The sequence below is a fragment of the Chamaea fasciata genome, unplaced genomic scaffold (assembly GCF_029207755.1).
Source record: "Chamaea fasciata isolate MVZ Bird 193981 ecotype frontalis unplaced genomic scaffold, bChaFas1.0.hap1 SCAF_16, whole genome shotgun sequence".
Classification (NCBI taxonomy): domain Eukaryota; kingdom Metazoa; phylum Chordata; class Aves; order Passeriformes; family Sylviidae; genus Chamaea; species Chamaea fasciata.
The window spans coordinates 2,755,568-2,779,249 of record NW_027094101.1 but is presented as its reverse complement, the minus strand read 5'-3'; the positions used below and the strand labels follow the sequence as shown (position 1 = coordinate 2,779,249).

The 23,682-nt window shown below is 43.7% G+C and overlaps 1 protein-coding gene across 1 annotated transcript in view; it reads right to left on the bottom strand.

Moving 5' to 3' along the window:
* The window catches only part of XYLT1 (xylosyltransferase 1), a 177,770-nt gene that overhangs the window by 7,291 nt on the left and 146,797 nt on the right, over positions 1–23,682 (bottom strand). The window contains exons 6-10 of the mRNA XM_066197743.1: positions 18,396–18,612; positions 16,130–16,306; positions 13,907–14,169; positions 10,628–10,823; positions 5,210–5,543 (exon numbers count right to left, since the gene is read on the bottom strand). Of these exons, the coding sequence (XP_066053840.1) occupies positions 5,210–5,543; positions 10,628–10,823; positions 13,907–14,169; positions 16,130–16,306; positions 18,396–18,612 (1,187 nt within the window). The remainder of the gene's footprint in view (positions 1–5,209; positions 5,544–10,627; positions 10,824–13,906; positions 14,170–16,129; positions 16,307–18,395; positions 18,613–23,682) is intronic.

The window sequence follows — 23,682 nt, the reverse complement described above, 5'->3', positions numbered from 1 at the left end:
GCTTGTCTCTAAATGTTTAGACATTTAAGTCTGTACGGTTAGCACAAACACCTCAAAATTAGCTGAATTGCAGACATTAAGCCAGACTATTTTTTTTTGCCAGCCCATTGACTTCAGGAGGATGTGTACCAGTGCAAAATATATTCTTCTGACTTGAAAATATAACTTTAAAAAACTTGGTTATTTTTGACCCCTATTTTTATTTCCTCTTCACTCACATGTGAGGACACATTCCTCAATTGACTCTCCTTGGTCTAACTTCTTTGGATTAAACACACAGCTAGCCTATAGCTAGCCACACAGGCTGGGATTTCAGCATTTTTGTGTGGGTTTGTTCATCATTTTGCAGAAAAAGCAAATTAGTTTAGACAGAGAGTGGGCTAAGGAATGAAAAATGTGGTTACCTTGGTATACATTAAGGCGCTAGGCCTGGGGGTTTTTTAAAGCAACACAGAACGTACAGCTTTATTTCTTTACTTGAATTGTGCTAAAACCCTCTGGCAAAGAGGTAATTTTTTATTGACATTTTGTTTGTTTTCTCTTGCAGCAAACAAGACAGTGCGGCATTTGCTCATTGTGGAGCTAATCGACTCCTTGTCAGCTGGATCTGAACTAAATTTCAAAGCAAATCCCTGTCTTCAGGGTTTTTCTCGGGATGATGATTCCAGGGCATGTCTGCTCTTCTGCAGTCATGCGCCTGCCTGCTGCTATTACTGCGTTCATCAAGAACATGTCATGTTACCTCTGGTTCATTTAAAGAAATCACAGCAGCTCTGACACAAGTTGCCACCCACTTTATAATCTGTATAGATGCAATTAGAATTGATTGAGCCACTGCAAACAACCAAGGGCAAAACAAAGATTTCCCAGGATCTGCTAATTGAGATGATCTATAAATATGGATTAGGTCAAAAGGCTGTTGAGGTGTCCGAGTTCGTCACCCACGTCTGCTAATGCTGTCAGCCCTTGAAAGGGGTGGCTGCAGTTTGGGGGCATAGGGACCAGGAACTGGTATTTCAGGCTCCATGGAGGCAGCAAAGATCAGCAACCTCACGTCCAGGACATGCCATCAAGCTGGGAACAGAGTGGGAAAGGTCTCTCTTAAAGCAAAAAAAGGAGGTTGCTCTTTCTCAGTTCTTTCCTTGCTTGAAGGAGGAATGGCTTTTAATGTATTCATTTATTTACAATCATCTTGAGGTTTTGGGGCTTTTTCTGCCCCAGTAGTGAACCTGCTACTGGCTCACAAGAACCTATTTGGCTTTAATGGAACAGGTACTATCCATTAAACGGATGACAACTCATTATCGGCACTCCAGCTGGGAGAGCGCTGGGGAAACTTCGCTGTGAATATAAACTCAAATTTAAAAATGAAATTGCTTCGGCTTTTTCTCTTCCCCTCACTGTGACCCTGGAAGTTGATCGCACTTGGCCTTTAAAGAGCGGGGAAAGGGGCTAAGTGGGAAGCAGAGACAACCTCTACTGAATTTGCTGTTTTCTTAGGACTTGAAGTCTGCTGGCTAGCTTGGATTATAGTCTGTGAGCTGCTGCCTAAGTGCTCTGAGTGGTACCTGTTGTTTGCTTCTGCCTCTGCTGTCCTTCCACAGGGGAGCTGGACGTCTGGCCTTGAGTCTCCAAGTACTCAAATTCTGGTTTGCCTAAAGCTGCCAGAGAGAGTCCCCCATTCCTGTGTGATCTGCCAGTGATCTTACACGGTTCTGCTCCCTGTTTTGTCTTCTCCACATCCCATTCCCTCTTTGTCTTGGCACAATTATTCCAAGAGCATCCTGCTGGTCCTTGGCAACTCTCCTGCATCTTTACAACAAACATGGAGTATTTGGCTTTGACACACTCAACCATACGGTGAGAACCTCAAAACTGTTGTTTAGAAGAAAAAACCGGAATCCGTCTGTGCAGGAGGTAGAGGCAAGGAGACTCTGGTGGAAAAAGTGAACCTGGTTTCTCCAAATGATGTATCACAAATGCACCTAATTGCCTTTTCTTTTCATTTTTACTTTCTCCAACCAGACAAATACTTGCAGGCACTCCTGAGCCACAGCATCTGCTGAAGGCAGAGCTGATCAGTGACCTCAAAGTAGAGAAAATAGACACAGATTTGGATGACTGGAGGGGGAAAAGGAGCAGGAAGAAGCAACATTAGATTATAGACTCTCCACTGAAATAGCTTAGGGAGCCATATTTATAGTGGAAATACCCCAAACAGCATCCTTAGTAATTCTGTGTAAGATCTGATTTCTCACAGATTGAGGTTTTGAAAAGGTCAATGAATCTGTGTTTTTAAAACAATTTACATGCTATCAGTTATTCACATTGGACACGGCATCAAAGAAAACACTCACTCTTGATTTCCCGTTATGGTTTGACTTGCATGCACAGAATTTAGGCCAAAATTAATAAATTGATGGAAATAGAAAAATGAATAAATGAGTGGCATATGCTGTTTTTATAAACTGTTAAACAGAACATCTTTGCTGGCAGCTGTCCCATGATTATTTTTTATTTTGAATGTAATTATGAATTCTGAGAGTCATGATACAGGAATGAACACGTTTTACTTTGATTATTCAAAAGAAGAGCCAGTGGCTCCTTTCATGATGCTGGGAAACCAAAACAACTTTTCCTTGTTGTGCTCTGGGCTGAAGTGATGTGCAGATAAGCAATGATTTAGGAAATACAGGGATTGTGGTCATGCCCGTGTTCTCAGGACACAAGACGTTAGTGGCTGCTGCCAGTTTTGTGCAAATGCTTTTTAGAATGGCGAAAGCAAATTGCACACCAGATCATGGAGAGATTTTTATGTCTGTAACTTTGTGGACTCCACTTTCTACATCTGGAGTGGATGAGACAGAGGGGGCAAAAATATTATTGAGGAAATTGCATGCAAAGTGCTATGAAATGTATCAGTCCAGGGCAGTATTTCTGACAAGAGCTGCGTTTTTATCAGGGCAGGGGAGGGCAGGCTGGGGGCTGGTGGTGGTGGTAAGGGAGGATGCCTGGGAAAAGGAAAATTTTAAAGAAATCCCTAATTAAACGTATTCCCCTCTTCTACTGACAACTCCTGGCTAAGTCTGATGTGTTTAAGTTTTATTTTCAATTTTAAGACAAGAAAATAATACTATTCCTTCATTTTAGAAGATTTTTGGCAGGTTTGTGCACTGTTTACAGTAACAGAAATCATTCTATTAGAAGTTCCTTTAGAAGTTCTTTTAGAACTCCTAATTCTTCTGCCATACTCTCAATATGCCTTTATTTGGCAGAGAAGAATGTATTTAAAGAATAAAGTGGTGCCAAAGTGACAAAAAGCTGGAAATCAAAGATAAATGATGATTGCCTGCACAGAGCACAAGTGTCACTGAGACAGAAAGCCTTAAAAAAAACAAACAAGAATTTGCATTGTAAATACAATTCTAACTACAGTGCAGTGTCACTACCTGCCCCTGTAATTAGCTTTCTTCTCTACCTCCGTGCCTCAGCCATCTACAGATTACACATCACATCATCAGCAACAAATCACTCCTGAGACTTTCTTCTTAGGCAATATCGTTCCCAAGCTTTATATTTCATTCCTGTAGTAGAGTCTAGCTACCATATGAATGAACAGGCGTTTTAACAAAAAATGTGAGCCCACTGTATCAATGGGCAACAGGGTAACTCCACAATTTCAGTGGAATTATTTTCAGTTCAGAGTTTGGACCAAAGGGAGTTTTTGCCTTTATACCGTAAACTGTGGGCTTAGTTTTGAAGTCTGACACGTGTTTATCTGTCCATGGGGCTCTCACATTGTAGGGAAAAGCAGCAAGGTTGCTGGCTACATGCCATGTTTTCCATCCAATTTATGCCTTAAATGTTAAATTACCAAAGAAAATGAAATTCATTAATTTCCAGCAGACAAGTTGGTAGCAGCTGCATTCAGAAGCAGGCTGCCTCAAACTTGAAAATGTATCCCTTCTACACATGGTGTCTGTTCACAATTTATCATTGCCTATTAGCTATTAACGGCAGTGGGTTGGAGGTGGTTTAGTTTCTGCTTAAGAAACGATGCCACCAAATGTTAGCAGCAGAAATCACTAAGTTCACTCTTGTGCTGGAAATGTGTGGAATCAGACTCCTGTTGAGTGAGATAAGGGCTGCATTAGCTCTCAGCAGTTGTCTGCTGGTGTTTGCATTACAGAAGCAGCACGTAGCACGTTATGCTGGAAGGTAAATGCCTGACTCAGTTTGTTTGCTGCCTTGTCAGGAAGAAGAACTTCTGAAAACTTAATAGGATCGTTCATGTATCTAGGAAATTTAAGATGTCTAAAGTTATGAATATTAATACTGGGCAGATGGAAACACTTGAGCACTTTAAGAAGAACGGTAAAGATATTCAGAGCAACGAGCTTGTTTTGATCTTACTAAATAACAAACCAGGTGTGGCTGTAAAATGTCCCCTCTTCTCCCAGCACAGCGTCCTGGGCACTGGCTGCAGACCCAGGCGTTTGGATGCTGCCTGTGCCGTGCAAACATGGGAGCCTGCAGAGCCTGGCAGCCCCAGAATGGCCTCTGTGTGTGGATGGCTCAGGGCTGCTGTGGCAAGGAAGAAAACACTTTCTAAAAACTGCCAGTGTGGGTCTGGTCTCAGGACTGTATTTGTAGATACTTCTGCAACACAGCTGCTTGGCAAGTACTGAGCAGGTTTTGGCAGGTATCAGGTGGAAGTGAATGCCTGGACCTGACAATATGTGTGGTGAGCTCTGGCCTAGGGTAATTTCGTCTAATCCAGCATTTTGTATATTAATGCTTTTACTGTTAAACACATAGGCTTTGTCAAGAAAACAGTTTAAACACATGTAGAGTCTCTAAGAGGAAACACGAATGAAAAGCAGCACAGAAAGGTCAATTTTTCTTTCAATTTCTAAATGATGGCTTTTATGATAGCTGTCAGGTTATTGCGAGTCTGAAGTTCTCTGGATTCTGAACTGTGCATAATTTAAAGACACAAATAGTCTTTTGTTCAAAGTGGCTGTGTTCTAATGACTAAATACAGACACTTCCACTTGTCTTAGTGCAAAATTTCTTCTGACTCAGTATCTATAAAATCCCTTTCTTTAATCCTTTTCCAATACAGTGCTACTTCATTTTTACAAGCAGCACTTACAGTGAATACAGACAAAATAACTATATTATTCCTGTAGCAAATAATAAAACTTACCTTGTTTGATAGGCTGCTGATTTGAGAAGGTGAGAGGAGTAACGAGGAATTTGGTTTCAGCTACCTGTACCCAGTGGTGCAGAATTTTTATTGTCCAGACACCAGGTCGCAGGGGCAAATTCAGAGGTGGTTTGTAGTGAGTAAACTCGGCACTGGATTCAATAAGAATGTCATATGTTGCTGCAATCACATTAATGGGATCCACCCAAATGACAGTCACGGTGACATTGGGGCCTTTCCCCCATTTCTGCATCCCAACCGGCTCATCTGTTGGCCCAAGGAGTCCTCCAAAATTCCGGAAAAGCCTTTCCTTGGCGTCCCACTCAGTGCCAATCTGAAATTAAAGAGCACAGCGCTGGTAGCAACATCTCTACAAGCACCTGAGACCCTTATGGCAAATAAGGGCTCTCAAGAGACACAAACCGTATTTCTCTAATCACATGAATTATACATACATATAAAAGCAACATGACCTAAGATCATAATGTGTACACAAATTGTGAGGCAAGCAAGAAGGCTTGCTCTTTTGCTCCCTTTTTTGATTGATAAAAGGTTTTCTTTATCTCAAGAGTGACAAAACAGGTGATAGCAACTCTCTCTTCCCTCCACAGAAGCACTCAACGAGGGACCAAGCCTAGTGGCTGCACACAGCCTGTGGACAGAAAAAAAGAAAGTGACCCATCATCTCCTGGGTCATGAAAATGTATTCCACACTTGAGAGATGGACCCTGCAGTAGAGACCCGCTCAGCTGCTGCTAAGACCTGGGAAGACACTTCAGCTGCTGACTTTAGGACAAGTCAAGGTCCTTTATTACAATCCACTCACGAGATGCTGTTCCCTTGCACTCTCTTCCTGCCTCATGTGGGAATTTATTTCTCGTAAATTCTTATTGTCATAACAGTGACATTGTTTTTCATTGATTCACTAACAGCAAACCAGCTGATTCACAATCTAGCGTAAATATTTAATTGACCTTTCTTTTTCCTTGCAGCTTTCATGTTCCAGGGCTCTTTATAAGAATTTCAATGGTTCACCCATAACTGGGGGAGATGACACAAACTTCCAAGCTGTTGCCACTAACACTCGTGCACTGCTGAAAACAGCATCTCTGACCAGCCAGCATGGAAATGGACAAGCTGGCTTTCTTAGGCCAACGGGAAGAGTTCAGTATTCCAGCACTAAAGCCAGCGTGCATTTATGAGACTGAGCCCTACTGAACCTTTCCATCAATTGTCCTGTGACCACAGGACTGAGGGCTGCACTTCTGCTTTTGGAGGCAGCTCTGGTATGAAACGCCTCAAATTCCTTCTGGTCTTCTTTTGCCCTAATCCCCAAACAGTGCAGATGACCAAAGAGTTGATTTGTTCCCTCTATAGAAAACCTCTGTGGGTGACCTTCGGAGACCCGTGCACGCACAGGCAGGATCCCCACGTTCAAAATACATGTGGATATTGCAGATCCTCCCCACACAGAGCTGTCCTTGCCCCTAAGCTTCACCTCACAAGGGCATGGTCAGAACCTGCTTTCCTGAAATCATGAGAAATAATTGCAGCTCATTTGCTTCAGAGATTTTTCTTCTGGATTTCATTTCACTTCATGGGAATAGGTGATTCCAATATAATGCCTAAATCCCCCCAAATCCTCAAAACATAATGATTACCTGATGCCTATTACCTGTACTGGAAACTGTCTAGTTTCCAGTCTCTTCTAAATAAATCCCTGTGGTTGGCAGACAAATTACAGGAGAACTGCAAGCAAAAAGCTACAAGGTCAGTAAAATGAAACCCTACCATCCTAAATCCATCTGCCACCACATGAATTCCTCCTACCGGGCTATGACACTGCAGAGTAGGAGACAAAATGAGCCTTGCACTACTCTGCAATCAACACAGCATTTCTGGTATTCCAGAGGTATTTCACCCAGCACACCAACTAATCAAACCAGACAGCATAGCCCAGATATCAGACCCAAGCATCGAATGCCTCAAGGAGCTGTCAGTGTGTGCTCTCCTGACAAGACTGACTGAATATGTATGGAAATAAGCTGAGAAAGAAGATTTCCTGACCAGACCTTATTATCTACTCTGCCAACCTTCACTGGGGTGTGGCCATATCACATCTACCAGTGCTCAAGGGACCTGGAAATAATAAAGTCGCAACACGTGAAACAAACCTACACCCTCCTGGGCAAAGAAAAGTCTGTAAGGAAGCTCTTTCCACCACATTCAGTATTTCTTACTGAAGAACTCATTGCAGAAAACTTACTTCATCCTCAAAAATGAAACAGTCACTCCTGACATCCAACTATTTCCCCCCTCTTTAGCTTCTCACCCCTGAGAAAATAAATCCGAAAGTTACAGTCCCCTCGCTCCAACCTCCAGGTGACACTGCTCCACGCCAGGCTGCACAAAAGATTTTGAGATGTGTTGACATGCACAAAGGTTTCTCAGACTGCTCTGTGGAAGAGCCAAGGCTGCTTTTGGGGAAAAATTGTACCACAGTTGTTGTTTGGTTGTTAAGCTTGGTGCAGGCGTGGCATTGGGCTCCCTAAAGCAAACCAAAAGTTACAGCCAAAGGGTCGGGGAAGGAGGGAGGGAAGGAGAGGTACGCCTGGATCCCCGTGTGCCTCAGGGCCAGGGCTCACACCAAGGCTCCACAGGGACCTTGGGGAAGGAAAGGCAGGGAGCTGCACACTCTGTTCATGGGATCTGCCCTTCATGTCTGATTTCCAGCTGGGGATATACTTTCCCATGCTGTACAGCTTGCAGTACCAGCTGCTTTTAGAAGCACAGTATTTTACAGGGAATTTTACTTAAAGCACTGGTTAGAGGTTTATAACCCTTGAACTTTACACAGCTGAGTTCCCAGTACTGAGATGTCTGATTGTACAGGGCAAGAGATACTACAGCCCTCTAATAAGTTTCACAGCTCTTTAAAACATTGGGAGTAGGCTTTCACTTTCAAATAGAATACAACAAGTATGGGATGGAATCAAGGCAGTAATGAATATCTGATAAATTATGAAGGGATGTGGCACTGAAACTGACATTTTCCACATCATTATTTTAATCACCTTTATTTTGGGCTTCAAGAGCAAGCACTGTACACAGGGTACGCTTGGAAGGCTGGAAATCTCTCATTGGCTGAAAACTTCTATTTCTGTCTCTGTTCCAACCCAAGATAAAATTTTCCCAAGACAAATTATACCCTGATTATGAGTTCGTGTCTCATTGCTCACCACAAACAGGACCATTAGGTTCACACAATGCAGACTAATTGCCTGCCACCTAGTTTATTTTATTCTCTGTGATGAATCACAAGTCTTAACAAGACCAGAAACTTCGCGTTCAACTGATCAACGGTGAGCTGAGTGTTTTAGTTCCGTGCAGCAAATCAATCCCTGCCCTCCACAGAGAAGTTGCCTGAACCCAGGCTGGCAGGACACATAGTGTGTGCATTGTGCACGAGCCAGTTTTAGGAGGTGTGGGAGTCCCATGCTTGGAAATCATCTCTCTTGGATTTCCTGTGAGTTTATTTTATTGGACTCAGCCTGCAGGAGCCATGTGCCACCAAAATGCTGTCATTAACTCCCCCCCAGCTGTGGGGCAGCCCAGCTGGCTGATGGCCTCCCACTTGTCTTTCCAGGCTGCAGGGTGAAATCTGCTCCTCGGGAAGTGAAGGCTGAGAGGAGCAGAGGGCAGGAGGCAGGGGCTGGAGAGATCCCATCATCTCTGCTGCAGTCTCAGCTGTGCACCAGGGTCACAAATACACCACCAGGGTCACAAATACACTGGGGAGCACATTCAATGCAGCGTATTTGTGTGCTCTTCCTGCTGGCCCCAGTGCTGCGAGCTGGGAGAGAGGAGAAAGCTCCCAGCTAAAATAGCCCCATTCAGTTTTAAATTCCTGCCACATCATGGGGTGAAAGTTGTTGAAGAACAAGCAGTTCTATGTCGCAATAAGCATAAATCTTAATTTTATTTTCTGTGAACACTGATGCTTCCATCTTAGCTAAACTGCTAAGTTTGTTTTCCACATGCTGGACCTTGACAAAGCAGTGGCACTGTAATAAGCAGTAACAGATCAGAGCTTTCCAGCCACAATGAAGCTGAAGAAGTTAATGCTGGATTTATAGCAGGGTAACTGAGAGAATTATTTGGCTCTGAGGCAGAGATCCCTGCAGGCCAAGAGAAGGCAGAAAGTAAAAAAAAAAAAAAAAAATAAAAAAAAAAAATTAAATTATTTGCTTTGCATCCCCTGGTCTTTAAAAATATGAATCATCTATGAAAGGAGAGGACAATTAAAGAGGTTAGGTGAGGAAAACTAAATGAAAATAAGTAAGCACCACCAAAATCTTTTTTGCTTGGTTTCCAATAGAAGAAAATGTTTCCTTATTCTCAAAAAAGCTCACCCGTGATTAAATTCTTAAAAGTAGTAAATAAACAGCAGAAATACTCCTACAAATCACAAGAATTGGAGCTTGTATGAACATTCATCACTGCATGAAATGGCAGGCCTACCATCCGACACGTTGACAAATGAAACACTCTTTCCATCCATCTCTTTAATGGCACATTAGTGTCATGGATTTGCCATGCACACCAAAACACTGAATCCCACCTAGGCATTTCTTAATTGCCCAGGAAGATGGTAATTTATGGGCTTAGCCATAATGACTGGAACACATTTCTTCAATCAATTTTATACCTTAATTGAAATTTGCGGCTTAACAAGAAAAATCATGAAATTAACTGCTCAGACAGTTGTATCTTTAAAACAGAACGCAGATGTCAGGTCCTATTAGTGGTCAACTTTCCTGATATATTTTAGGTAGATTTTTTTATACTCTATGACAGCCACTGGGACAAATTTCTAGAAAAATAACAGGATTTGTGGGAAATCTCAGCCACTGCTGTGATAATTTTCTCTTTCGTGTTACAACATCAATATTCTGCTCACAGGTGGTATCAGTACCTGACTACCACTAATTTTACGAGGTTTTTTCAGCATAATCTTGAGAGACACATTTAAACATGTCACCATTTACATCTGGAATTGCAGAAAAATGGCGTTTTCCCCAGGAGCCTTTCCCAGGAGCCTTTCACAGCACTCGCAACAAACCTGGTGGCAAAACTTATAAGTTACTTTTAAATTACTGAGCCCCTCTGACAATAATAAAAGCCTTCCACATATTTTCAAAACAGAAGGGAGTGAGGACACGCAGATTAATGGAAGAAATGAGTGTTGACCACAGATCTGAACTGCCAGTGGTATCTCCTTCTGCGATGAGGATGTACACTATGCTAGAAAGCCACTCTCACCTCAAATTTCCATGGAAATATAGTTTCCAAAGGCTGCTGATATAGTATTCCCTCTCGTGATGCCAGAGGTGTGCATGGGTGGCTATGAACACTCACCTCTGAGAACTGCAGCCTCCCAAAATCGCTCGGTGGACTTGCGATCTTGAAGACCTTCTTGGGCATCACCCACGTTTCCAAAGTTTCCAGTTTGCTGACAGCCAGATTGGTTGCGTGGTGCCTGATCAGGAAGCCTTGGAAACGGTCAGCAAGGAAGTAAAGGTGGATGGAAACCGGATGGCCCATGGGGTAGTATCTGTAAAACAGCACATGCTCATCAGTTACGCAAGAGAGACATGAAATCTCCATTTACTTGGAGCTAGTGGCTTAAGCAGCATTCATTTCAACTAGAAAATCCACCACTGTACATTAGAAGATTTCAAATGTGTTCATGACTCATTATCAAATATTCTTAGACTTGTTCTGATTACCCCGAAACGTAAAAATATGTTACTAAGGATATAGGTTCATTTATTCCATATCCACAGCTTGAAGCTCTTTAGGAAGTCCTTTTTTGTGCCAGCCAGAGAGCTCCTCTTCCTCACCACCTCCCTTGGTAGAAAGTGGCACCCAGAGACACACACAGATTGTTAGGGTGCAGCACTGTTTGCTTGGATAAACTGCAGGGTAAAGGATGCCCCAGGATTGAAACCTTTGAGAAAGGGTCAAACAACTGGGCAAAACCAGTCACTGAGAGATCTGGAAGCCTTCAGTTGCAATTGAGATTTAAAGACGTCGTCACAGCTTCAAATAATTAAAATGTATGGTTGATTGTCTGCTATGGCCTCAGGAACATCTGTAACTATGTTTGGGTACGTATGGATGCATAAATAATTAAAAACGTGTTATTCATAGCTCAGAGTTGAAATATTTTGCTACTTTGCAGCAGCGACATTAACTGCAAAACAACCAGCATCACACCTTCCCAGTAAGTCAGCTAAGCCTGACTCCTCAGGCTTGTTACCACAATTAAAGGATGAGCACTAAGGATGAGCACCAAGGAGGACTTTCCATTGCACGAGGTCAGCAACAGCCAGAGGGAACTCTCTAGAGCTGGAGAAATGAACATAGGAAGACAAGGTACCAACAGAGCCAACACTGATGGACCAAGCGAAAACACTGCGAAGCTACACAGCCAACGCCAGCAACAATCTGACTTCTGTTCTGAGTACTAAGACCTCCTGTTTTATATGTGTGCCGCAGCAAATATTTACAATATCCTTGAAATAGTCTGAGTAAATTGCCTCTTGGCAGCGGAGAGTGAAAACGGCTAGAGATGGAAGAAATGAATGAAATCTCAATCACACATTAACGCTGCTCCCACGGAAGATGCCGACACTCAATCTCCTTCCATACCGAGCAGTCTGCAGGGGGCACGGCTTTCTGAGGCTGTGGGCCGGCCCTCCTTAGGAAAGTGTTACAAACATCTCCTGGGCTGCTGTGGGTGGCACCGTGGGCCTGACTCCAAGGGGGATCCGAGGCAGGAGCCGCTCTCCTGGCAGCCTGAGCTGAGTGCAGGATCAGCCAGCCTGGGGCTGTGCTCAGCCCCACAGCAAAGGGAGCACCGTCTCGAGGTGCTCAGCCCAATTCCATCCTTCCATTACTGTATTAGAGACAAGCAAATTCACGAGAGGGAAAGAGGAAAGGCATAGGTGCAAACACCCAGAAGGACAGCGCAGTATCAAAAGAGAAGAGATGTGAATCATAAACCTGAAGATCATCCATCTTTCTCTGATCTGAACTGGATGCTGACTCACAGTGTCATGAGGGGGCTCGGACAGATATGAAAACGAAGCCTCTGCTCTGTATCAGTGTTTGCAATTCCTCCCTGCACTGTTCCACGAGGCTCCAGCCTGCTCTAAAGCAGCTGTGCTTTATCCTGGAGACAGCTGCAGTCATGGCATTCCTATCTATAATCTGAGCAAGCTTGAAAAGCACCTTGAGTTCCTGTGCAATGGAAAGTTCCTCAGAAATGAAAGTGATAATTGATATAAATCAGCATCAGAACACTGGCAAAAGGAGTGAGAACGAAAGTAATTTTCAAATTATTTCAGGTTATCCATAGTCCCCATCCTCTTTTGCTGGCTTTACTCTGCAGGACAAATGACCCAGGATTTCCTTAGGTCTGCCTTTATTTCATATAAGGAAGGCATGCTACTAGCGATTATTTCTATCTAATTGTTATTGATCTTTTATTGCTTTGCACTGGTAACCTTCACTGACAAAACTTTAATAGGAATCTGGAGCACTTATTGCCACATCTTTCTAAATGGGACATTGCTCAGCACTTCCATGACTAATTTAGGAAGGTCAAGGCACATTTGGTTCCCTCTCAAGAACACAAGAGGGGCAACGTCCATCCATCAAAGCACATGCAGTGTTTGCTGACTTAGGCTCTATGTGTTTTCTATTAGGATAAAAAAGGGCAGGCTCTAGAAATACATTGTGAAGAAGGAATTAAGCGATGGTAAAGTAAGACTTTAAAAGATGAGCCCTCTCTGCTTTGAATCTAAACAGATTGAGGTGTGTTTGCAGGTAGCAAACATCTACCATGAAGAGAGCCTTTTCTGTGGAGGTCTAACTTCAGGAACTTTTCCTTCAAATCTGTTTTAGACTGAATTCTTCTTAGCCAGGCTTATTAAAAAAAAAAAAAAAAGAATGTAGAATGTGAAAAAGGAATGTAGAATACCGGGGGAATTACCTTTTAAAGAATAAGGACTTCTTTTTGAGATAAATCTATCTATATAGAGATATATAAACACCTACATATATTTTATGTATTTGATGCTAATAGATCTTACCAGTTGCAGCACTTCTGGCCCAGAGAGCTGCACCAAGCAGGCAAACTGAGCCAAGCAAGCTCTCTGTACTCCTTGTGTGCTCCCAGGGGAACAAACAAGCAAGGACCATTAACCTGCCTGTGTTCAGATTTGTTCTGAAATCCTGTCCTCTGCTTTTGGTAAGCATAATAGAGGTGAACATGACCTTTGCTGCAATCACACGGAGGGTTTAGGAGCCCAGGCTATAATACACTTGCTGAAATTAATCAAGGGAAACGCAGCAGTGGGGGTAGCACTGCCCAACTGGATCCTGTCAGTCTTCATCAGGCCGGAGAGGAGCTCCTTAAAAGCGCAGCAAACAGGTCACATAATGTCAACCCGGAATAACCAACGCTTTATTATGGACATAAATACTCCTGGAAATGAGCGCTGTGCTCTTGCAGCTGCCTGGCCCCGCTTGTGGCCGTAGGCTCCGGCCAGCAGAGCCAAGCAGAAGGAGCCTCCCCCAGAGCCCGGCGGTGCCCGTGTCCCCGGGCAGGGCAGGGAGGGCAGCACTGACCGGCAGCTGTTGTCCCCGGCAGCGTGGAAGGAGGTCTCGGCCCTGCGCAGACCCAGGCGGGAGAAGGAGTGGAACATGGTGAGCGCCACGTCGCTGAGGGCGCCCAGCCCGTCGGGCTCCTCGAACACGTTCTCCCAGTAGGAGCGCAGCCCCGGCGTGCCCGACGGGTAATTCCCGTACAGGTGATAGTCCAGCTGCCCGATGATCTCCTGGTTCACCACCGCCTCAAACTTGCGGGCGAAGAAGGTCGGCCTGGCCGTCTGCTGTGGGGACAGCACAGGAAAGGAGAAAAGACACTGAGTTCCCATTTCCAGACACGACACATTGTCTTAAGCAATGGGCTGGAGTGGAGGGCACGAACCGTTTCTCTCCATGGGCAAAGATGACTTAAAAGGTCACCTTTGGGACCATTCATCGTTAGGAGTGACGTTAAAATTCAGCTAAAAGCCATGTAATTACTCAATAAAAACCCCTTCGGACCAGCAGCAACCCCCTGCTGCTTTGCTCAGGAAGGCTGTCCAAATGCCGGAGGGGTGGGGAGTGCCCCCCAAACCCCCATGTTAGCCTGGAGACAGGGCACATGTTATACAGGGAGCAAAGTGTACTGTGGCACTGGGGCTCAGAAGAGGCAGAGCAGCGTTTTCTGTGCAGGGATTTACTGCTAGGAGGTGATAAGAGGTCTCTGGGAGAGGTGCCACTTGTGGCTGAGGTTTCTCCACTTCTGAGTGGTCCTGCCCAGATTTTTTCCCTGCACTTGACACAATCTTGGGCATATAACTGCTTTATGTGCTACTCAACTACCATTAGCTTTCAAAAAGTCTTTGTTTTGCCTTGGTCATATTTGAGCACGGGTCCTGAGGTGCCAAGCAGTTTGAGTGCCCCAGATGGTTGGAAAATTCTTTTGAGGATGCTCAGTTTTGCTCTGAGACAGCACGTGCTGTGGGCTTTGTGATCTCGGCTCGCTTTGTGCCTCACGGGAACAGCAAGCCCCAGCCTTCTGGTGCCATGTGCTCATGTGAGGGGCTCTCCCCACAAAGTGTCAGAAGCTGCCTTTACATCTATTCTGATAATAGATCTAATTATTGAACATCTAATTTTGGACTTTCCTTTCCAGCTCAGTTTACCTGATTGTTTTCTGAAACATCGTTGTGGGTTCACAGCCTGGAGCAGGTCAGGCTCTGCAGTCTGGCAGGAATTTTTTAGGACTTGCCATTTATTCTCTGCTGGAGAATTCCCTGGGACTGGTGTTTGGGGCAGCAGAGTCTCTTTTAGATAACGTCTCATTTGCTCTTTTTGTGAGTGCCTGTGTCACTGACTTCAAGCGTGCCTGGTAGGCAGCACATTACAGTAAAGAAAAGATCTCTGTTTCAGAGCAGTCATCATTTCTGTGCTGTAGGGTAACACATTCCCCATCCCACACAAAGCCTGAACAAACATGCTTTATGCAGGGAACCCTGAGGAGCTGGAGGGATGGAATTGCAAATCTGGTGACCTTGAAACAAGCGGCTGTTCATTCTCAATAGAAGATACACAGGCCGGATCCAGCCTCGAGACTGAGTGCACCCTGGAGCACAGGGCTCCCTCTCACGCCTGCCTTGAGGAAACTATCACAAAAGAACTGATTAAACCTTTTAAGACAGTCCTGCCAAACCTGGGTGATCAAAACTTCATGACTAAGGCTCCCAAAACCATGAGATAAACTTTAATATGATCGTGCTGATGAATATAATAATGAAAATGGATTTGCCTAGTGCTGTGTAAGTTTCTAGCACGCACACCAGTCAACTTCTAAGCTTTTTTAAAAGATGATAAACATGGCTTAACACTGAAAGCTAGGAGTTTTGTGAAATGACGAAAGCACCTGAGCTGGAACATTGGAAAAAACCTTTTGCAATAAATTCACAAGAGTTACCGAGTGGTAGTGGTACAGTCAGAGACGTGTCAGGCTTCCCTCCTTTCTAGCACAGCAGATTACCAATGTCAAGGACTCCAAAGTGTTGCTTCGTGACCTTACCATGCAGCGGTATGTCTCCAGGGCCAAAACATAAGAGAACTTATCTTTCATTCTTCTGAAATTAAGATCAGAGCTTCCTCGCATCTCTTTTTCCACCTGCCTGCTGGAGTCAAAGCTTCCCTTCCCTCTCCCTGATGCAGCCATGCACTCAGCCAGCTCTCCACGCCCAGCACAGGGGGAAGAGCCTCTCTGCAGGGGTCTTGGGTTACCTGGAACCGGTGGAAGTCTGCTGGTTTGAAGTCATTGGGTGAGCAGCCACACCAGTCAACAATGTGCTTGTACTGACACTTGCAGCCCAGCTTCCTGTTCCAGTTGGTGATGCGCAGGTTGTTGTCCACCATGGAGTCACAGAACGGGCTGTTCTCCAGCACGGTGTGAAAGAAGGACTGCAACAGACACAGAGCACATCGCCACGTTTAGGCTCCTCAAACTTCCACTTTCTCCTTCACTTCAGCTCATGGGCCCAAACCTAATGCAGGTGACCTATTTTGGTTTGAAATGACAGAATTAACAAGCTCTACAGTTCTGCCACGTATGAAACACACTCTGTGTGCCTGTATTCCACAGAGCATGGAAAAATCACAACGCTCTACAGACCCAACCAAACTGTAAGAGCACACAGCTGAGGTGCTGCTCCAAGAACCTGGTCCGGAATAATTGCACTTCTATAATGACCGGCTTTGGGCACTGGGAGAGCAAAGGACTCCAGGAAAGGCACCAGTGCCAGCAATCATTTTACTTTTATTTTGGCCGTATGAGCAATTCTAAGAAATGCCCATTATTTCCCTTCTGTAAGTTACTCCCTGGTCTAACAGATCTAGGGCTGTTTTTCTGAGCAATGTGCTAATGGCATATTTCAAGTTGTATCCCAAAACAATTGTCAAAACTACACCATCACCCTGGTTACTCTGATAAAGATACAGTCTCGGACAGCTCTTCTGTGGGTGTCGATCTCCAGCACTCTGAAATGCATTGCTAGTTGAATGGCTTTGTTCTGAAACACGCGGTTCACCCTAGGCACCGAAAGGACATTCTGCCTTCTGCATTTAGTCTGAAATCATAAGTATTTATTTGCTGACTCATGGCAGCATGGAATTCCTATTGGGCAATCCTAATTATATCATCATAATATCAGCCATTACATAAACCATGGATAATGGGGACTGCTACAGCAGGTTAACAGGTCAGTGAAGGCAGGGCCATTTTACAAAACCAGCCATGTATCTTGCAAAGAAAACCTTGTAGGAAAAAGCTATGGAATATCATCAATTTTAGCTCTGCAAGAGACCATTTTTGGAGCAGTGACTTCTCTTTAAAATCAGCAATAGTAAGATCTATAAATAACCAGCATAACATTAGCATGGCTGGCCCCCAAATAATCCCCCTACCCTTTTTAATGTTAAATGACAGCCCAGTGAATATGGATTTTATGCTTGAACTGTTTGGTTAAACCCATAAAGGCATCCATTCTCATTCAAGCGAGAGGGGAAAAAAAACCCTACCCAATTACCCATTGCCCTGTGTCCTTTATAGCAATACAGGAATTTCTCTAGATAATGGATGAAAAGGTTATCAGAGTAGAGAGAAAAGGTGATTTTTAACAGAAACGGGATTAAAGGAAGATTATGCAACATGCATGTGGAATAATAAACCTCTATCAAAAGATAACAATTGCTGTGCTCCACCACAAACTAACGAGCCTGGATTTGCAAGATCAGTGTCATCCAGCCCTCAAAATTCAGGAGCCATATTTGGGTTTAAAGGCAGTCACCAGTTCTTCCCTGGGCTGGCTGGCTGCTGCAGCCTGTGGAGCAGAGCCTGGCAAGCCAGGGGAGCAGTGTACCTGCTGGGGCAGGTGTAGCACCACAGCTCTGTGCTCTCCCTGCAGACACAGGGATACTCCCTGCACATTCCTGACACATTGCTGCACGCCAGGCAAAGCCCCACACTGCTGTGCACTCCCCTTCTGCATCACTTGCAGCCAGAGCAACTCCTGAGTGATCTAAATGATTTGTGACTGTGCCTTCTAGCTGAGTTTTGAACAGAACAATAAACCTTTGTTTGCAGGGTTTATATTTTTAAAGAAAAGCGCTGGATAATAGCAAGGAAAGCTACTTACGAAGACAATTCGCCATCTCTAATATCCTTCAAAAGCTTTGTGCAGGAACAATTTGCAAGCAAAGGGCAGCTGGATTTTTGGTTGTTCAGTTACAGATTAATAGGCTTAGAAGTATAAAACAAAAGCACTCTTTGCAAAGAAGTCCCACAAACAAACAAAGCAATAAACAACTGCAAAAGATGTTCTAACCCTAAAGGGCTTACTCATCAAAGAAGCAAAATTTTCATTGCCCACTGTGGGATGCTCCAAAGCCCACTGACAGCAGGTGAAAGCCCCTCTGATTTTGGTCAGATCTTTGGGACAAGCACAGACATTGCAGGTTTGAACACACAGAGGGATCCTTTACATTCACGTACCTCGGCGGGAAGCAGCGTGTAAGAGTAAAACCTCTTCATCTTTGTCACCAGATCATCATTGGAGAAAGTGACATATTCCACAAACTTCCTGTTCAGGAGGAACCAGTCTGAGCCTCCATCCACTGTGATTCCCTCCGGGATCTTGCGGTCCCCCAGGCGCCACATGTGCGTGTCGCACTCCAGGAAGAGCCGATCCAGCCCTTGCTTCCTGATAAATCTGAGGGAATACAACAGGAGCCATTACACCTTAATTTGTATTTTGCTGTCATCGGGAGCTTTAGAAATAAAAAGCTACTTTCTCAAACACGAAAAAGATCAAAAGGTCACTTGTTTGTATTTCTGTTCTACTCATAAATAGTGTAGAGAGGTTTAATAAATGATTAATCAGTTATATGTTCTGTTACAGAGGCAAAGATCAACAGATTGCTTTTAAATATCATTTACACCTTCTGCTGTCCTAAGGCTGTGCAGGTGACAGAGCTATAGGGCAGGGAAGTCCATAATGATTATTAGCTCTGAACAAACCACTGCAAAAGAACTGCAATATGAACAGGAACTAAACACAATCTTCCCTCTCTGAATAAATTCTGATTTAAGAAACAGGAAAATGTACATAAAGATAAAATGACCCATTTTCTCCTATGCTATTATTTCATTAATTTTTCTATAGGGATATAGCCAATTAGGAAGAAATACCATTGTTTGGTCTTTGCTGTAGAGTGAGCAAGTTTGCTCCACTTTCAAGTCACTGGGGAACAATGTTTTGTTATTGCTGAACCATGAATTAGAGGAGCAACTGCAGAACTGCAAAGTTATGGAAATGAATTATTTGAGACCAGTACAAGAGAAGAAAAGCTGGGGAATCAATCTGTGTTTGAAAATACTTAGGACGGGATGCCCACTCATGTTTTGAGACTGTCTGATGCAGGTTTCTGTTTGTTTTTCCATTTGGGAACGATTTCCCTGGAGGAGAAGCAGGGCAGCTGTGAATTAGCACCACGTAGGGCTGAGCACCATCCACCCCGTTGGATGTGAGCACTGGACACATCCCACATGTTCTGAGCAGAAACAAATGCTCCCTGACCACACACTCCAGCAACCCACAGCCCCAGCCCTCTCCAGGTGCAGGACCCGCAGGATAACAACACCTGTGGCACCTACAGCCAGAGGGGCACAGCCTTCCCTCCCTGAACCACACACAGCTGTGCCAGGGTGTTCCAGATTAGCCAGTCAAGATGACATTTTAGTGGTCCTCAAACACATCCTACTGAAGGAAAGGGAAAAGAATAAAAGTTAAGGAACAACAAACACCAGAGCTGTCTGGAGTCCTGCATCTGGGAACATGAGCATTAACCCCGTAGGCCAATCCCTGGTTCAAGTTCTGTTCCATACCAATCAAAGAACTGAGATGCAATTATGAAATGGTGCATATTAATTTTCAAAAGGACCGTAAATGACTTCAGGGTCTATGTCCTACTGATAGCTATGCCTCTTTTCACAGTATGAGAACAGTTCCTCTGTTAACACAACAGGGCTGAAAACACGTAAATGAGAGTCGAGAAATTTTTCTTTCCATGAACAAGTTTCTAATTTCATGTTCCATTATGAAGGATAATAGAAAAGTCTTGCAATTTTAATGCAGTGCTCTGGAATGTAATCTTCAAATTCAATATTTATGCAGTTATCTCCAAATCAAATATTAATGTGCCTGAAAGTTTGGTCATTTATTTATTTCTCTTCAAAACTAAATGCTCATTAGAGTTAATTATTTTAAGAAAATAACAGAACTTTATCGACTATATTTAAATAGGAACATAAAGTTCTTTTCCATGAAGTAATTTCGTTCAACTGCTATCTCTACCAATTTATCACCCTTTACTCTCCTTTTCAAATAGACGGTCCTTTGACTGCAATAGAAACCCTCAAACAAAAAAAAACCACCTGGCTATTTCAAAGACTTCTCTACGTAGAAACTGCCTCAGCCTGTATGACATGACACAGCTCCCAGCTCCCTGGTACTGTAACAGCTTCAGCTCTATTGTCTGAACTTGGCACCAGAGGAGCATGACCACACTCGAGATGAGAAGGTCCCAGCAAATCCTGACTCACAGCTTCATGCTTTCCGAAACAGTTGACAGGCTCCTTTTTTTTCTTCTATACGTGCACAGTTCTATGGTTTTTTTGAGCTAATGGCTTGGAAAAGCAAATCTCAGGAAATGGAGGGAAATAAGCCAATTCCTGCAAGTACAACTGTTTTCACAACAAACCTCAGCCCCCAAATCTTATACAACTGGCTTAGTAGAAGAAAGTAAATGCACTTTTCAATCACTCAACCTCCAGCAAGGCAGCACAGCCCAACTGAAGGGCTGCAATGCCTTTAGAGACCTCCAAAGAAATGACCCTTTTGCTTGTGCTTCTCAAAACCCTCCTGCAAACGTCACACCAGCTTTCGGATATATAACAGCTGAACAGAGAGCAGGTGTTTTTCACAAGGATCACCCTGACTGAGCCTCTTCACACACTCACTACACCTCAATGAAATAAGGCATTAGCAAAGCAAATAATTCCAGTGGTCCAGGAAGCAATGATTCATACAAGGGGCTGTGAAGACACAGCTCTCCACTGGGTGATTGCTTGCTGTTCGTTTATGTTCCCTGGGAGCCAAGGGGACCAAGTGTATTTCAGATCTGCTGGACGCTGAATAGGAGGGGCTGCTGGCACAGAGAGCTGAACTGCAACCAAAGTGGAAAAGGTGGATGAGGCTCCCCTTTTTCCCTCCAGGCTCTCTTCTAGGATGACTGATGCTCCCAGCTCCTCCAGCAATAGCGATTTTGGCACTCAGGCAGGCAAGAACTTCCTCTAAGCATATTGAATACTGCCTGAGGGAAAGGGAAAGGGGTATTTGTATGCCACATAGGCCTGTTCAAGAAATGAAAAACTCTTGAACACCACAAGCAGTTCATAAAGATTCTTGACTAGCCATCCAAGAATGATTGCAGCCACCTCTGAAAAGGAAGATAGGAAGATGGAGGGCAAAAGCATGACCCTACGGATTTGTTTCCCGTCTCATGCTGTGTTTCATTAGTTTCTGGTTATGCTCAAGGGAATACCCAAACAGTAAATTTTATAAAGCCATGCCAAGCTTCAGAAAGAGCAATGAAATACAAAAAAGGGGTGTTTTTTTTCCAGCATCTTTCTCTCTTGGGTCTCACAAAACATCTTGCAGATAACTCCCAAATTAAAAGTAGAAAAAAAAAAAAAAAGGCTTAGTAAAGCATTTCCTTAACTTTAGTCAATGTGGAAAAATTCAAGTGCTTCTTGTCACCCTGAACATCAGGTGAGACTGGCACATTTCTGCCAGCTGCCAGGACAATGACATCCAACTGAACCAAGGTATGGTTGGCCAAATACAACAGAGATTATCATCAACTGAAGACAACTGGCCTTTCTCCTAATCGAAAAAAAACCAACTGGAGAAAATAACAATGATAGGGAAAGAGTCAACCAGGAGAAAATAGAATTAAAATAAGACTAGGGTTCGAAAAGCATGTCATTTTGCCTTATTTCATAGAACACTCCATGTAAGACATCTTATGCTTCCCCTTATCAATTTTAATTCTTCCTAAAGAGCCTCCAATTTTGAGAGCCTGGGATTACAGTCAAAAGCAAGCAGGAAACACGGGATATTACGAAGGTGTGTCAGCACCTGAGCTCAGCAATCAGACACTGACACACGTGAAAGGTGCCACTGTGCCCTGTGTGTGGATGCAGCCTCATGGTTCACATGGTTCCAGAGAGTTATTTTTATATTTTGCTAAAGAACCCTACTGCCTGCAGCACGTGGTCTGCCACTGAGTACAGCTGTCAGTCCAGGCAGCTCATGATTGCAATCCCGCTCAGGGAACTCCTCCTACTTTGTAGTTCATTTAAATATTTATAAATGCATTTCAGGCAAGATTCTAGGACTGTGTACCACATAAAGCATTTGTAACTTGTGTAGCACATACTCCTACAACGTGAGTACAGGCACAGCTCAGCTCTTATGATATGTTCTAACTGCTAATAAATATTGTCACAGGGTTACTTAATATCAGCCAAAACATCACAATCAAATATCCTCCTTTTGGATAGTTTTCTCCAAGGGACAGTGCAAACCACAGCAGCTTGTAGAGACCCCTGCTCCTGAATGTTCTACTTACACAGGATGTAAGTCAGAGACTTTGCTGTTTTCTGTTTCCTGAAGTTTATGAATGAGTAAAACTTCCTAAAGTACTGGAGGCTATCAGATTGCTAAATGCCATTTATCAGTAACTTTATCACTAAAAGGGTTTTTTGTGGAAAGAATATATTTTATAGGGTGAAAAGGTTTCTTCCTAAATGTTTCCTGTTTCTGGCCTCTTGCCTAGAAAACCTCCCATTGACGTTTCACTGTTAACCAGGTGCACCTACCCAGGACCTTGGGATCATTACTCAGGATTTAAGAATATGGGCTATGAAGAAAAGTTACAAAACTCCGGCAAAACAATACCTCACAAATCAAAAGCCAATGTCAAAGCAAGAATCTGTAGAGCTAGGAACTCCACTAGCATCATGTGCGTGTTTCCCTGAGTGTGTGTGGACAAGCTCTGCATCCTTTGACTTTATCTGCTCCTCTTTTAATTGTCTTTAGACAAAAATTTGAGGAAGAAAGTCCATTTCAGTGCAGAAAGTCAAGTAAATATTTTTACAGACGAGAAATGTGAGAGTCGCGTGCCAGCAGTGTTTGCACAGCCACTCTGGAAACACTCACCAGAGTCAATCAGTTGGGAAGCACCAAACAGTCATTTGCAGTTTAGGTGACCAACTAGAGAGCACTGAACAGTAATTTGACAGTCTTGAGTGTAGCAGTTGCAGGAAGCAATTAGTGAACAATCTCTAGGCTACCACACATCTCCATAAACCAGGCACTGAAAAATTCTATATAATAAGCAGATTAATGAATCCCAAACCTGTGCAGAGCAGAATCATTCCCCGCCTGCTCAGGGTGGAAATCCTGGCCTCCAGTGAGTAAGCTGAGTCCAGCTGACCCTGATTTCCCTCCATTTCCCTGAGTAACTCGATTCCGCCAAGGGTTAAACAATATTTGCAACATCTGAAATAATTAACAATTGGCTATTCAAACACAGTGTCTGTATGGTACCAGGCATCCACCTGCTTTTCTAAGGATAGGATGTTGCAGTATGTTTCCCAAGAACTCTTCATGTCACGCTGAAAGCCTCCAGGGCTGACCCCCCACTCCCAAAAAGGA